General features: G+C 41.6%; 1 protein-coding gene across 4 annotated transcripts in view; it reads right to left on the bottom strand.

Annotated features, from left to right (window-relative positions):
* LOC118392231 (5-hydroxytryptamine receptor 2C) overlaps positions 1 to 16,783 on the bottom strand; it is a 240,075-nt gene that overhangs the window by 4,758 nt on the left and 218,534 nt on the right. For all 4 annotated transcript variants that reach the window (XM_035783989.2, XM_035783991.2, XM_035783992.2 and 1 more), the window contains 2 exons: positions 16,502 to 16,697; positions 1,620 to 1,820 (listed from right to left, as the gene is read on the bottom strand). In XM_035783989.2, coding sequence (XP_035639882.1) covers positions 1,620 to 1,820; positions 16,502 to 16,697 — 397 coding nt within the window. The remainder of the gene's footprint in view (positions 1 to 1,619; positions 1,821 to 16,501; positions 16,698 to 16,783) is intronic.

Here is a 16,783-nt window from a genome sequence, read left to right on the forward strand (position 1 = left end):
GACAGGATTGGGTCGAGGCACAGATCTGGGGAAGTGTACCAAAAATGTTCTGCAGCATTGAAGGTCCCCAATATCACAACAACCTAATTTTTCAATGGAATAAGTCTGGAACGGCCAAGACTCTTCCTAGAGATGGCCGCTCTGCCAAACTGAGCAATCGGGCCTTGGTCAGGGAGGTGACCAAGAGCCTGATGGTCACTCTGACAGAGCCCATGAGTTCCTCAGTGGATATGGGAGAACCTTCCAGAAGGACAACCATCTCTGCAGCACTCCAGCAATCAGGCCATTATGGTAAAGTGGCCAGACGAAAGCCACTCCTCAGCATAAGGCGCATTACAGCCCGCTTGGAATTAGCCAAACGGCACCTAAAGGACTCTCAGACCATGAGAAACAAGATTCTCAGGTCTGATGAAACCAAGATTGAACTCTTTGGCCTGAATGCAGAGCAACACGTCTGGAAGAAACCTGGCACCATCCCTACGGAGAAGCAGGGTGGTGGCAGCATTATGCTGTGGGGATGTTTTTCATCAGCAGGGTCTGGGAAACTAGTCAGGATCAAGGGAAATATGAACAGAGCAAAGTACGATGACATCCTTGATGAAAACCTGCTCCAGGGCACTCAGGACCTCAGACTGCCACGAAGGGTCACCTTCCAACAGGACAATGACCCTAAGCACACAGCCAAGACAACGTAGGAGTGGCTTCGGAACAAGTCTCTGAAAGTCCTTGAGTAACCCAGCCAGAACCCGGACTTTAACCTGATTGAACTTCTCTGGAGAGACCTGAAAATAGATGTGCAGCGACGCTCCCCATCCAACCTGACAGAGCTTGAGAGGATCTACAGAGAAGAATGGGAGAAACTACCCCAAATACAGGTGTGCCAAGCTTAAAGCTTATAGCATCATATCCAAGAAGACTCGAGGCAGTAATCGCTGCTAACCACAGTTCACAATTCCCTGGCAAGCCATGAGAATACTTGATGGATGATGGAAGCAGCGTGTTGTTTTTATTTATTTTGTTTTAAGCCTTGCCCAAACCATATCTCTAACCTTAACCACTCAGAATTAATGCCTGAACTGTTAACCTTTGAGTTGTTTCTGTTTTAAGCCTGTAACCACGCGGAATTAACCCTGTAACCACGCGGAATTATAGCATAAAAAAATAGACGTTCATCCATCATACTTCGGAATTCGCGATTGGACTTCCTTGGACCATATCATCTGTTTAACACACATGCACGCACACACGCACGCACACACAGAGACAGAGATACTGAGGCACACACACAACCTGACCTTTCACCCTGTCATCTGGCTGTCTACCAGACCCATTGACGTTACTTATCTATCCATCCTTAAATAGCGAAAGAGAGAGAGACAGATGGAGAGAGAATCATGTCTGTGTCAGTCTCACACAGTTTTGGTATACCACCATGCTTCACAACGAGAGGGAGGGAGAGAGAGATGGAGGGATAAACAGCCAGGAGGTCTAGATGAGTAGGCAGAAAAAGAGGAAATAACAAAGTCTCCTTCTGCCTCTAATTCATCAACATTTCCTAAAGGAGTACTCTGTGCGTGTGTGTGGGTGTGACGCATGCACCCATATATCCCCACACCTACCTATTGATATAGTCCATACAGCTGCTATCTTCATCATAGCTTTAGTTCTGGAGTTGAAACGGCTGTGCTCTATAGGATTTCTTATGGCTACGTATCGATCCAGAGATATAGCACACAAGTGCATTATACTGGCTGTAGAGAAGAGAACATCCAGGTAGATCCAGATAGGACACAATGCACTGGGCAGGGGCCAAGCATAGTCTGGAAGAGGAGATGGGGAAAGTCAGGTTAGATACAGTGCCTTTGGAAAATATTCAGACCCTTTGACTTTTTCCACATTTGTTTTTACTTTATGGCCTTATTCTGAAATGAATTAAAACAAAAACAAATTTCTCAGTAACCTAAACACAATACCCCATAATGATAAAGCGAAAACAGGTTTTAGAAATGTTTGCAAATTTATGAAAAATTAAAAACAGAAATACCTTATTTACTTAAGTATTCAGACACTTTGCTATGAGACTCGAAATTGAGCTCAGTTGCATCCTGTTTCCATTGATCACACTTGAGAAATTTCTACAACTTGATTGGAGTTCACCTGTGGTAAATTCAATTGATTGGAAATGATTTGGAAATAAATACACCTGTCTATATAAGGACCAACAGTTGACAGTACATGTCAGAGCAAAAACCAAGCCATGAGGTTGAAGAAATTGTCCTTGGAGCTCCGAGACAGGATTGGTTTGAGGCACAGATCTGGGGAATGGTACGAAAACATTTCTGCAGCATTGAAGGTCACCAAGAACACAGTGGACTCCATCATTCTTAAATTGAAGAAGTTTGGAACCAACAAGACTCTTCCTAGAGCTGGCCGCCCAGCTAAAATTAGCAATCGGAGAGAAGAGCCTTGGTCAGGGAGGTGACCAAGAACCTAGAGTTCCTCTGTGGAGATGGGAGAACCTTCCAGAAGGATAACCATCTCTGTAGCACCACCATTCAGGCCTTTATGGTAAAGTGACCAGATGGAAGGCACTCCTCAGTAAAAGGCACATGACAGCCTACTTGGAGTTTGCCAAAAGGCACATAAAGACTCTCAGAACATGAGAAACAAGATTCTCTCGTCTGATGAAACCAAGATTGAACTCATTGGCCTGAATGCCAAGCATCACGTCTGGAGGAAACCTGGCACGGTGAAGCAAGGTGGTGGCAGCATCATACTGTGGGGATGTTTTTCAGCAGCAGGGACTGGGAGACTAGTCAGGATCGAGGCAAAGATGAACGGCGCAAAGTACAGAGAGATCCTTGGTAAAAACCTGCTCCAGAGCACTCAGGACCTCAGACTGGCACAGAGGTTTACCTTCCAACAGGACCATGACCCTAAGCTCACATCCAAGACAACGTAGGAGTGGCTTCTGGACAAGTCTCTGAATGTCCTTGAGTGGCCTAGCTAGAGCCGATCGAACATCTCTGGAGAGACCTGAAAATAGCTGTGCAGCAACACTCCCAATCCAACCTGACCGAGCTTAAGAAGATCTGCAGAGAAGAATGAGAGAAACTCCCCACTCTCCATTTTAGAATAAGGCTGTAACCTATCAAAATGTGGAAAAGGGGTCTGAAAACTTTCCGAAGGCACTGAAGATATGACATTTTCAGGGCTGATGTGGAACACAGGTATTATTCAAATTAAAGTAGTATGATATTAATATGCAATATTATGCAAAGTATGCACTTAATATGCAAATGAGGCATGAATACATAGTAAACCCATAATGTGATGTTATTAACACATCTTCAAGTTTTATGTAAAACTGAGAGTTTGTAAAAATGTGAAACATTGTTGTATACTATTTTATGTTAATTAAATACATCATAATATGCTAATTAGTCTGTGCAGAATTAAAAACTACAGCATTAAACCAATATATTTAAAATCAGAGGGTCATATTGTCAACATAATTGACGTTTTATGCAGAACTGGGAGTCACACACACACCAGGGGTGGTAAGAATAATTGGGATTACATGATAATGAACAAAAAGCAGGAACACCTTCCTAATATTGAGTTGCACCCCCCTCTTTTGCATCAATTCGTTAGGGCATGGACTCTACAAGGTGTCGAATGCATTTCACAGGACTGCTGCTTTTAGTGTCTGTGTGTCCTTGTGTGGTTTTGTTGTGTATTTATTGTGATGCATGTATTGGCTGGTGCATTTTCCTTTTGGGGAGTTACTAAGTACTATCTTATCTTAGCCTACTAAATGGGTTATCATGTTTTACTGTCATCCCATAGCTATATTTTACATTAAGTGGTCACTCTGCAGTTTCTCCGCAGCTAGTAGTTTAATAGTGGTAGGATTACTGTTCTTGGGTCATCCCAGATTGCCCGTTACATGATAAAACATGCATTCTTACAGTTATCTATGAATGAGTTCTGTCATCTTTCATTCTCGCTGTAACATAAGTTAAAATCTTTTTGGGATAGGGGGCAGCATTTTCACTTTTGGATGAAAAGCGTGCCCAGAGTGAACTGCCTGCTACTCAGGCCCAGTCGCTAATATATCCATATTATTAGTAGATGTGGATAGAAAACACTCTGAAGATTCTAAAACTGCTTGAATGATGTCTGTGAGTATAATAGAACTCACATGGCAGGCGAAAACCTGAGAAAATCCAACCAGGAAGTGGGAAATCTGAGGTTTGTAGTTTTTCAACTCACTGTCTATCCAATATACAGTGTCTATGGGGTCATATTGCACTTCCCAAGGGTTACACTAGATGTCAACCGTCTTTAGAACCTTGTTTGATGCTTCTACTGTGAAGGAGGGGGGAATGGGAGCTGAATGAGTCAGAGGTCTGCCAGAGTGGCATGAGCTGATCATGCGCACTCACGTAAGAGTTAGCTTGCGTTCCATTGCATTTCTAAAGACAAAGGAATTCTCCGGTTGGAACATCATTGAATATTAATGATAAAAACATCCTAAAGATTGATTCTATACTTCGTTTGACATGTTTCTACGAACTGTAATATGAATTTTCTTCTGAACTATTACCTGGACTTGCCCGCGCGTCGTGAGTTTGGATTTGTGAACTGAACGCGCAAACAAAAATAGGTATTTGGACATAAATTATGGACTTTATCGAACAAATCAAAACATTTATTGTGGAACTGGGATTCCTGGGAGTGCATTCTGATGAAGATCATCAAAGGTTAGTGAATATTTATAACGCTATTTCTGACTTCTGTTGACTACACAACATGGCTGAAATCTGTATGGCTTGTTTTGTTGTCTGAGCACTGTACTCAGAAAATTGAATGCTTTGCTTTTTCCGTAAAGGTTTTTTGAAATCTGACACAGAGGTTGCATTAAGGAGAAGTATATCTCTAATTCTGTGCATAACACATGTATCTTATATTAAAGTTTATGATGACTATTTCTGTAAATTGATGTGGCTCTCTGCAAATTCGCTGGATGTTTTCGAGGCACAACATTACTGAACAATAACGCGCCAATGTAAACTGAGATTTTTGGATATAAATATTAACTTTATCGAACAAAACATACATGTATTGTGTAACATGAAGTCCTATGAGTGCCATCTGATGAAGATCATAAAAGGTTAGTGATTCATTTTATCTCTATTTCTGCTTTTTGTGACTCCTCTCTTTGGCTGGAAAATGGATGTATGTGTTTTTGTGACCAGGCTCTGACCTAACATAATCACATGTTGTGCTTTCGCTGTAAAGCCTTTTTGAAATCGGACACGATGGGTCGATTAACAAGAAGTTAAGCTTTAATTTGGTGTATTGCACATGTGAATGTATGAAAGTTACATATTTCTAAAACATATTTTTACATTTCGCTGCCTTTTCAGTGGAATGTTGTCGAGGGGTTCCGCTAGTGGAACTAGCCATAAGAAGTTAATTAAGGTTAGGCAATATTTTAAGAGCATTCTATGCATTTGGATAGTAGTAATCAAGTTAATGTGCGTTACAATGTATGCTTGTACATTGTGTGTTTGCAAAGCATCTCTGCTAGTCATCTTATCTGAGTGTGACTCATCTAACACCATCGTGTTTGGCCCAAATTCTGTTGGCCGCTTCATGTGCTGTCCAGCAGTCGAGCAGCCCGATAACTTTTTCTACTCGGATGGCATTTGTCGTCGGCTAAACATTACTGGGTCAGACGTGGGCCTGCTGAGTGGCGCAGTGGTCTGAGGCACTGGGGATGTTCTTGTCCCATTGCGCTCTAGCGACTCCTGTGCTGGGCCGGGCGCAGTGCACGCTGACACAGTCGCCAGGTGCACAGCATTTCCTCTGACACATTGGTGCGGCTGGCTTCCGGGTTAAGTGGGCATTGTGTCAAGAAGCAGTGCAGCTTGGCTGGGTTGTGTTTCGGAGGACGCACGGCGTCCTCTCGATCTTCACCTCTCCCGAGTCCATACGGGAGTTGCAGGGATGAGACAAGACTGTAATTACTAGTTGGATACCATGAAATTGGGGAGAAAAAAATATATTTATATATACAGTGGGGCAAAAAATATTTAGTCAGCCACCAATTGTGCAAGTTCTCCCACTTACAAAGATGAGTAATTTTCATCATAGGTACACTTCAACTATGACAGACAAAACGAGAAGAAAAAAATCCAGAAAATCACATTGGAGGATTTTTAATGAATTTATTTTCAAATTATGGTGGAAAATAAGTATTTGGTCAATAACAAAGGTTTATCTCAATAATTTGTTATATACCTTTTGTTGGCAATGATAGAGGTCAAACGTTTTCTGTAAGTCTTCACAAGGTTTTCACACACTTGCTGGTATTTTGGCCCATTCCTCCATGCAGATCTCCTCTAGAGTAGTGATGTTTTGGGGCTGTTGCTGGGCAACACGGACTTTCAACTCCCTCCAAAGATTTTCTACGGGGTTGAGATCTGGAGACTGGCTTGGCCACTCCAGGACCTTGAAATGCTTTTTACGAAGTCACTCCTTCGTTGCCCGGGGTGGTGTGTTTGGAATGATTGTCATGCTGAAAGACCCAGCCACGTTTCATCTTCAATGCCCTTGCTGATGGAAGGAGGTTTTCACTCAAAATCTCACAATACATGGCCCCATTCTTTTCTTTACGCGGATCAGTCATCCTGGTCCCTTTGCAGAAAAACAGCCCCAAAGCATGATGTTTCCACCCCCATGCTTCACAGTAGGTATGGTGTTCTTTGGATGCAACTCAACATTCTTTGTCCTCCAAACACGACGAGTTGAGTTTGTACCAAAAAGTTATATTTTGGTTTCATCTGACCATATGACATTCTCCCAATCTTCTTCTGGATCATCCAAATGCTCTCTAGCAAACTTCAGATGGACCTGGACATGTACTGGGGGACACGTCTGGCACTGCAGGATTTGAGTCCCTGATGGTAGGCTTTGTTACTTTGGTCCCAGCTCTCTGCAGGTCATTCACTAGGTCCCCCCGTGTGGTTCTGGGATTTTTGCTAACCGTTCTTGTGATCATTTTGACCCCACGGGGTGAGATCTTGCGTGGAGCCCCAGATTGAGGGAGATTATCAGTGGTCTTGTATGTCTCCATTTCCTAATAATTGCTCCCACAGTTGATTTTTTCAAACGAAGCTGCTTACCTATTGCAGATTCAGTCTTCCCAGCCTGGTGCAGGTGTACAATTGTGATTCTGTTGTCCTTTAACAGCTCTTTGGTCTTGGCCATTGTGGAATTTGGAGTGTGACTGTTTGAGGTTGTGGACAGGTGCTTGATTCGAGGCAAGTAACACTGAAACATGCATGAGAGCATTAGCTCACGCTCTCCGCAGAGTTTTAAACAGGTCAACATTCACAAGGCCGGAGGGCCAGACGGATTAGCATGACGTGTACTCCGAATCAGAGCTCACCAACTGGAAAGTGTCTTCACTGACATTTTTAACCTCTCCCTGTCTGAGTCTGTAATAACAACATGTTTCAAGCCGACCACCATAGTCAATGTGCCCAAGAACACTAAAGTAACCTGCCTAAATGACTTCCGACCTATAGCACTCATGTCTGTAGCCATGAAGTGCTTCAAAAGGCTGGTCATGGCTCACATCAACACCATTATCCCAGAAACTCTAGACCCACTCCAATTTGCATACCTCCCCAACAGATCCACAGATGATGCAATCTCTATTGCACTCCACAATGCCCTTTCCCGCCTGGACAAAAGGAACACCTATGTGAGAATGCTATTCATTGACTACAGCTCATTGTTCAACACCATAGTGCCCTCAACGCTCATCACTAAGCTAAGGAGTCTGGACTTCCTGACGGGCCTCCCCAGGTGGTAAGCGTAGGTAACAACACTTCCGCCACACTGATCCTCAACAAAGGGGCCCCAACACCATCATTCAGTTTGCCGATGACACAACAGTGGTAGGCCTGATCACCGACAATGATGAAGCTGCCTATAGGGAGGGGGTCAGAGACCTGAACGTGTTATGGCAGGACAACAACCTCTCCCTCAATTTCATCAAGACAAAGGAGATTATTGTGGACTACAGGACAAGAAGGATCGAGCACGCCCCCATTCTCATCGACGGGGCTGTAGTGGAGCAGGTTGAGAGCTTCAGGTTCCTTGGTGTTCACATCACCAACAAACTTTCATGGTCCAAGCACACCAAGACAGTTGTGAAGAGGGCACGACAAGACCTATTCCCCCTCAGGAGACTGAAAAGATTTGGCATGGGTCCTCAGATCCTGAAAAGGTTCTACAACTGCACCATTGAGAGCATCCTTACTGGTTTCATCACTGCCTGGTATGGTAAATGCTCGGCCTCCAGGCACTACAGAGGGTAGTGTGTACGGCTCATTACATCACCGGGACCAAGCTTCCTGCCATCCAGGACCTATATACCAGGAGGTGTCAGAGGATGGCCCTAAAAATGGTCAAATACTCCAGTCACCCTAGTCATAGACTGTTCAGCAAGCTGTACAAGACCACCAAGTCTAGGTCCAAGAGGTTTCTAAACAGCTTTTACCCCCAAACCATAATCTTCCTGAACATCTAATCAAATGGCTACCCAGACTATTCAAATTGTCCCCCCTCCCCCCATATTTTACACTGCTGCTACTCTCTGTTATTATCAATGCATAGTCACTTTAATAACTATACCTACATGTACATACTATTACCTCAATTACCTCGACTAACCGGTGTCCCCGTTAATTGACTCTGTACCGGTACCCCCTGTATATATCCTCGCTATTGTGATTTTACTGCTGCTGCTTATTTATTTGTTACTTTTACTTTTCTTTTTTTTTTAAAGTATGTTTAATTTTATGTATTTTTTTAAAACTGCATTGTTAGTAAGTAAGCATTTGACTGTAAGATCTAAACCTGTTGTATTTGGCGCATGTGACAAATAAAATGCTTTTTTTTTCATGTTTGTGTCAGCCCTGTGGTCCTGTAGCTATGTTGCATAGGTAGAATATCCTCATTTTCCAAGATGACAGCTCTTCCTGCGTCAAGCAAGGCCACCTGGCTGTGCTAATTAGATAGGTTGCATATTTCCCATGCACCAAGATGACAGCTCATTTTGCCTCATCGAATGTACTTAGCGGTGCATCATATGAGAAATAGACATAGTGCGACATTAGATCATGCTACACATAATTAGTATTCTCACATAGGCCTAGAAGACAATAATTTAATGGTAAAATGACCTTAGCTGGTCTATTGAGAGCTCCCTAAATGGCAATGAGTTTCACTGCCAGTACCATGCCTCATTAAGTTGGCTTTGATGGACTCAGGCGTGGTCAATAGCATAGATGTTGCCGTCTTGGATTCTTCATATAAAGCACATTGCATATACAGTGGGGTACAAAATGATTGACATCCCCGATAAAGATGAGCAATAGTGACAGTATAAAATAAATAAATCATAACTATATTGTATGCTAAAAAATATATTTTTTTATTTTTATTTTATACTAATAGAATTGCTCAGAGAAATATTTTGTTGAACAAGTAATACAAAAAAAAATGTATAGGTAAAAATGATTGACATGCCTAAAGATTCTAATAAATAAAGTAGTCACAAGTTTAGTATTTGGTCCCGTCTTCCTAAAATGCAATGACTACATCAAGCTTCACACAACAGAATGTCACAGATGTCTCTTTTGAGGGACACTACGGAACCTCAGGACCTTCACATCTGGCTTCTTCACCTGCGGGATTGACTTAAGACCAGCCACATGTACAGCTGATGAAACTGGGGAGTATTTCTGTCTGTAATAAAGCCCTTTTTTGAGGTGAAAAACATATTCTGATTGGCTGGGACTGGCTCCCAGTGGATGGGCCTATGCCCTCCCAGGCTCACCCATGGCTTCGCCCCTGTCCGGTCATATGAAGTCCATAGATTAGGGCCTAATTCATTTATTTCAATTGACTCATTTCCTTATATGAACTGTAACTCAGTTAAATTGTTGAAATTATTGCATTTTGCGTTTATATTTTTGTTCAGTATAGGATGATATGTCATGTTTAGGATGGTTACATAAAACAGATGGTTAATTAAGGCAAAAACCAAAGTAAGATGGTTGGTCGGAGGCTTAATGCAAACTTCTAGCAAACCAAAGGTTGCGAGTTTAAATCTCATCACAGACAACTTTAGCATTTTAGCTAATTAGCAACTTTTCAACGACTTACTATATTTTAACTACTTAGCATGCTAGCTAACCCTTCCCCTCATCCTTCCCCTAACCCTAACCCTAACCCTTTTATTTTATTTTTTATTTAACTAGACAAGCCAGTAAATAACTAATTCTTATTCACAATGACGTCCTACCCCGTACGACGCTGGGCCAATTGGGTGCCGCCTACGGAACTCCCAATCACAGCTGGTTGTGAATCGAACCAGGGTCTGTAGTAACTCCTTTAGCACTGAGATGCAGTGCCTTAGACTGCTGTGCCACTCCTATACTTAACCCTAACCTTAACAAGCATGCTAGCATTAGCCAGCTAGCTAGAATTTGTAACATATTGTACATTTTACAACTTCATAACATATAATACGAATTGTAATTTGTAACATATCATATAAAATGGGTGATAGGCATCCACAAATTAATACATACCATACGAAATGAGGTGACTCGGCTAACGTACAGAATAATACGAATAGTAGAATGGTTTGGATTTCTCCCTGAACACAATGGCTGCCATTTTCAAACCATTCTGGAACTTTGAGGGTTCATGACATAACCCTTCTTGTAATTTAATAGGATCTCTCTGCAGAATAGTATCTACAGTGGTTATTCCTATAAAAGTTGTCATACCTGCAGCAGTGCTTTGCCAGGTACTGCGGAATGGTATGGCATTTTGGAATGGATGAAGTCATAGTATTTTACCATTGTTGCCATTAACTTCTTGGTGACAGGGGGTAAACTGCCTGCTACTCTGTCCCAGATGCTAATATATGCATATAAATATTAGTATTGGATAGAAAACACTCCGAAGTTTCTAAAACTGTTTGAATGATGTCTGTGAGTATAACAGAACTCATATGGCAGGCGAAAACCTGAGACAAATCCAACCAGGAAGTGGGAAATCTGAGGTTTGTAGTTTTTCAACTCTTTGCCATTCAGTGTATAGTGTAATGGGGTCATATTGCACTTCCTCTAAGGCTTCCACTAAATTCCCAATCTGGCCCTCGAACCATCACGGTCACCTAATAATCCCCAGTTTACAATTGGCTCATTCATCCCTCTCCTCTCCCCTGTAACTATTTCCCAGGTCGTTGCTGCAAATGAGAACGTGTTCTCAGTCAACTTACCTGGTAAAATAACGGATAAATAAATACAAATGCCAACCATCTTTAGAACTTTGTTTGAGGCTTCTACTGTGAAGTGGGGGCGAATGAGAGCTGATTGAGCCAGGTGTCTGGCAGAGTGCCACAGGCTCTGAAGCGCGGTCACGAGAGAGTTAGCTCCCGTTACATTGCTTTTCTATAGACATAGGAATTCTCCGTTTGGAACATTATTGAATATTTCTGATAAAAACATCCTAAAGATGGATTCTATACTTAGTTTGCCAAGTTTTTACAGCTGTAATATAACTTTTCGTCCGACGTTCGGCTGGACCTGAACACGCGTTTGGATTTGTTTACCAAACCCGCTAACAAAAGAAGCTATTTGAACATAAATGTTTCCTCAAATTACAGGAGATGGAGGAGGTAGATTAAAATTAGTTTTCTTGGTTTTAGAACTTTATTCTGTGTCCAGTTAAGTGCAATTTATTTCAATTTTCCTTGCTATCTTCAGTAGCAAGTAGCAGTAGCTAACTAGCTACCAGTGCGAGCATGCAGTTTTCAGCACCAGAAGTGCAGAATGGCCAACGCTACCAAAAATGTTGTGGACCTTTTTGTTGAAGAACACCTTTCTCTGGGGTACATGGAAAAGACGTGAATTTAAGCCGAGGGTCGACTTCTGCCTGAAATCAGTTTCATGATAAAGGATGAAAAATTGATGGCATTCAATACCAATTGGTATAAAAAAGTATAGCTGGTTTATAGGGAGCCATTCATCAAGCCACCTGTATTACTGGCCTCACCTGCTTTTTGGAAAGTCTGAGCCTTGGGCGAAAGGAAGGTAGGTACAATGACCTGAAGAACATCAATCGTTCTGCTAAACGGCATAACAAAAGCAGGGAGCATATCAGTGGAGGCTCCTCAGGGGAGGAAGGGGAGGACCATCCTCCTCAGTGAATTTCAGAACATTATTTTTTATAGTGAAACATGAAAGTTATTTTTAGATAAAACTATACTAAAGAGATTCACATGTAACCAAATAATTGATCAAGACACACTGTTTTGCAATAAAGGAATACACTGGCCTCAGTGGCACTTTGTAGGGTAGCACCATGTTGTCCCTGGAGGACAGCTAGCTTTCATCCTCCTCTGGGTACATTGATGTCAATATAAAACCTAGGAGGTTAATGGTTCTCACCCACTTCCATAGAGTTACACAGTAATTATGACAACTTCCAAAGGACGTCTTCCAACCTATCAGAGCTAGTACTGAAAGCATAAGCTACAGCTAGCTAGCAATGCAGTGCATGAAATGTTCTAAGTAGTTAAAGGCAAAAGTTGAACAGTTTTGAACAAATAAGTTCTTACAAAATTAAGGAGAAGCAAGAGAGAGAGAGCTACTGTAGCTATATTTTGTAGTATTTTCTTTCTTCACTTTCATTTACTTAGCTAGCTTCAAATGTAGCTAGCTAGTTTAGCCTACTCAAACACACGTTATTTCTAGTAGCTATGTTGACTATGATGTGACAAGGATGTAGGCTGTGTGTAGCGGGTGGTTTTCGCCTGGTGACAGACATCTGATTTGTTGTGAACTGAAATCCACAAGCAAAGGGAAAAGGTTAGAGGAGGAGAGCACATAGATAGACGCGAGAAAGAATTATATACACTATACAACGAGCTGTTTGTATGTGGCTGCTATGAAAGTAAACTGTGTTTGCTTGTGATCAGGGGTGTATTCATTGCGCCGATTCTGTTGAAAAACTTGAACTGAAGCAAAGCAAACAGTTTGAAACGGGAATAAACATACCTGGAATAGGTCCAATAGAAACTCTTGTTTTTCAACTTCCTGCTACTCATGCCAGGAATATAACATATGCATATTATTAGTAGATTTGGATAGACAACACTCTGAAGTTTCTAAAACTGTTTGAATCATGTCTGTGGGTATAACAAAACTTATGTAGCAGGCAAAACCCAGAGGACTAACCATTCAGAATTATTTATTTTTGAGGTCGCTGTCTGTTCAATGGGTTCTCATGGGAAACGATATTTCCCAGGCACTTGTTTGAAGTTCCTACCGCCTCCACTGGATGTCACCAGTCTTTGGAATTTGGTTGAGGTTATTCCTTTGTGCAAAGAAGAAGTAAGGCCATCCTGGAAAAGGGTAACGCTGTTGAGAGTTGGCCAAGACTTGAAAACTAGCGTTCGTTTCCTCTCGTCATCTATTGAAAACAGATAGACATTTTGATCGATTATTAACGTTTAAAAATACCTAAAGTTGTATTACGACAGTATTTTGAAATGTTGTGGCAGATATAAATAGACGTTTTGGATATATATGGACGGAATTAATCGAACAAAAGGACCATTTGTGATGTTTATGGGACATATTGGAGTGCCAACAAAAGAAGCTCATCAAAGGTAAGGCATGTTTTATATTTTATTTCTTTGTTTTGTTTAGCACCTGCAGGGTTGGAATATGCTACTCTCTTTGTTTACTGCTGTGCTATAATCAGATAATAGCTTCTTATGCTTTCGCCGAAAAGCCTTTTTAAAATCTGACATGTTGGCTGGATTCACAACGAGTGTAGCTTTAATTTGCTATCTTGCATGTGTGATTTAATGAAAGTTCAATAGTATTTTATTTGAATCTGGCAATTGGCCAAGTGGGACATTTGCATCCCCCTATCCCCGAGAGGTTAAACCCTTTACAATGAAGATCTGTGAAGTTATTTGGATTTTCACAAATTATCTTTGAAAGACAGGGTCCTGAAAAGCGACATTTGTTGTTGTTGTTGTTGTTTAAATGTCCACATCAGATTCAAGCTTCTTGGGAAAAGCCGCATCGATCATGTAATGGCCGAATGTCTGCGTATTCAAACCGCGCAACACAAAGAGAAAGTAAGAAATAGGGATGTTCTCAAACAGCTTATCGACATCACTGCATTTTTGAGTGTGCAAGACTTGGCTTTTAGAGGACACGATGAGAAGGAAAGTTCCGCTAACAAGGGCAACTATAAGGAGCTTGCAGAGGTAATTGCACTTCACGGTGCTTTACTTGATGAACATATGGAACTTTCGACTGGCTTTTCTGGAATGTAGAAATGAATTCCGAATGATTTTATAGCTTCCATCGTATCATACATTAAAAGTTTGATTAAAGAGAGAGGTTGACGCACCTACATTTTTTCAAGCGTGCTCAAGTATGCTTTCCACTTTCCGTCTGTATTAATTTAGCAAAGGAGATAACACATAATCACTTCGGACAGACACAAGCAAAAACTGATTACATGAATGTCGCAACGCCCTAGCCTACACCTAAACATTAGAGATCGGACATGGGATGAAAATGAGACGATTTTTCAGTCTGAACCGTAGGCTACCAATAATAGCAGTTGCATACAGCCTATGCGCCCTGTCCATCTGGTCAGGGTAAACAAATTGGTAAAGTTATGTATTTATAGTACATTTTTGTGTCAGGAGAAAATGTGAATGTGATCAAATGGGGTTTATATTCAAACTTGGGCTGACTAGGCTGCCTATACTTTTAACTGGATTTAATCAATCAACATAATAGTGATGATAGATGTGAGTTAATGTTTTATTGGGCCTACAGTTGCATTGGCCTGCATGACCCAAATATGCATAAAGCAAGCTCAGCCCTGTGAGTTCTGTTGTCTATTAGTTGTTGTCTCTGGGTCTGGGTAGAGGAAATCCCACTCTTAATCTTGTCTAAATATAATTCATATGAACAAGTGTACGGTTGGGTTTTCTTTTTAAAACCATGTAACCTGATTAGGAAAAACTGGTCCAGTCATAGCCCATGTAAAATCTTTTTACAACGGATTAATCACTGTCATACCTTATATGGTCCAGAGTTTTCCTGGTCAGGTTAACAGATAAAGAAAAACTTGGCCCACCACTCTGGGACATATGGTGCCACCAGTCTCCTTGCAGTTGTCAGTTATTGTCAGGTATGTGGATGATCAGGGCTTTATTTACGAACGTTTCTTTGGCTACTTTGATGTGTCAAATGGGAGAGATGCTCAGACTGTTTGACTTTGTGAATTCTGAGATGTCTGAGTTTAACCTACGATAGTGCAGCTGCTAAGGAATGCATCTGCTATTTGTATTTACAGCTACTGTAAGTCCCTTCCTATTCCCTGATTTAGAGGTGATAACCACTCCACTGAAACAACGTCTCATGTGCCCACTCATCCACTGTTTCCTCTCCAAGCCATATCAATATTCTCTCATTACTGTATGTAGAGTCAATCACACACACACAAACACAACCACATTATTGCACACCAATTATTTTACTTCTGCTTGGACTAACTCATTCTTAGCTCTTTTATCTAGCTATTATTGTGTTGTTATTTTTTGTCTTCCCAGTCAAATCCTGTCTTTCCTTCAGCAGTGGAAGAGTTGAGCTCTTCCCCAACACCATCCATCCATGATGAACCTGTACTGCACTGAAGTCAAGCCTCTGAACACCTCAAATCATGCCTCATACCCCCATTCAATCACTGTTGTGATCCATTCCCAACACTGTGTAAGTAGCCCTTTCATTCCCATTCACTATAAAATTGTACTATAAATGTCTTCATTAAATGCTTTAGGTTAAAATAGTCTTTGAAGATTTTTGAAACACGCTTTGTCATCTCCGTGTGTTCCATGCCTATATTGTGGGTCTCTAATCCTCCTAAAATGTTCAAGTCACCACCCTCCACTCCTAACTAAGATATACTATTGTACTCTAAGACAGAGATTCAGTTTACACAGACCACTAACACAACCCACTCAACGGTTCTCAATGCACTCATAGTCTCACAGAGAAAGAGACAGAGCTAGAGACACACACACAGAGAGAGAGAGAGAGAGAGAGAGAGAGAGAGAGAGAGAGAGAGAGAGAGAGAGAGAGAGAGACAGATGCAGAGAGCGTTTACACAGTCCACATAGCACCAACAATCCTAGATACACAGAGAAAGTTTAAACAGACCACACAGAGCACTAACCACAAGAAATACACTCCCTGTCTAAGAAACAGACCACAGAGCCAACCTCAAGACTGTTTACACATACCACATGGTATGGCCAGTATCCCCACCAGCCACGGCAAGGGGGAGTTATGCACAGTGTAGTTCTACTCACCATAGAGTATGTTGATGAGGGATACAGGCATCACTAGTATCCCCACCAGAATGTCGGCCACGGCCAGAGACCTCAGGAAGAAGTTGGTGGCATTCTGAAGCTTTTTCTCCAATGAGACAGCTAGGATGACCAGGATGTTTCCACACACCGTCAGCACGATGATGACCAGGATGAGGAGTGCCGGCCAGTTCTTCTCCTTCAAATACAACCAAACTTTATTTGTATAGCACCATAGATAGAGAATGACTAGAACAGCCATAGAATATAACTCATGGGTACACT

The sequence above is a fragment of the Oncorhynchus keta genome, chromosome 13, assembly GCF_023373465.1.
Source record: "Oncorhynchus keta strain PuntledgeMale-10-30-2019 chromosome 13, Oket_V2, whole genome shotgun sequence".
Lineage (NCBI taxonomy): Eukaryota > Metazoa > Chordata > Actinopteri > Salmoniformes > Salmonidae > Oncorhynchus > Oncorhynchus keta.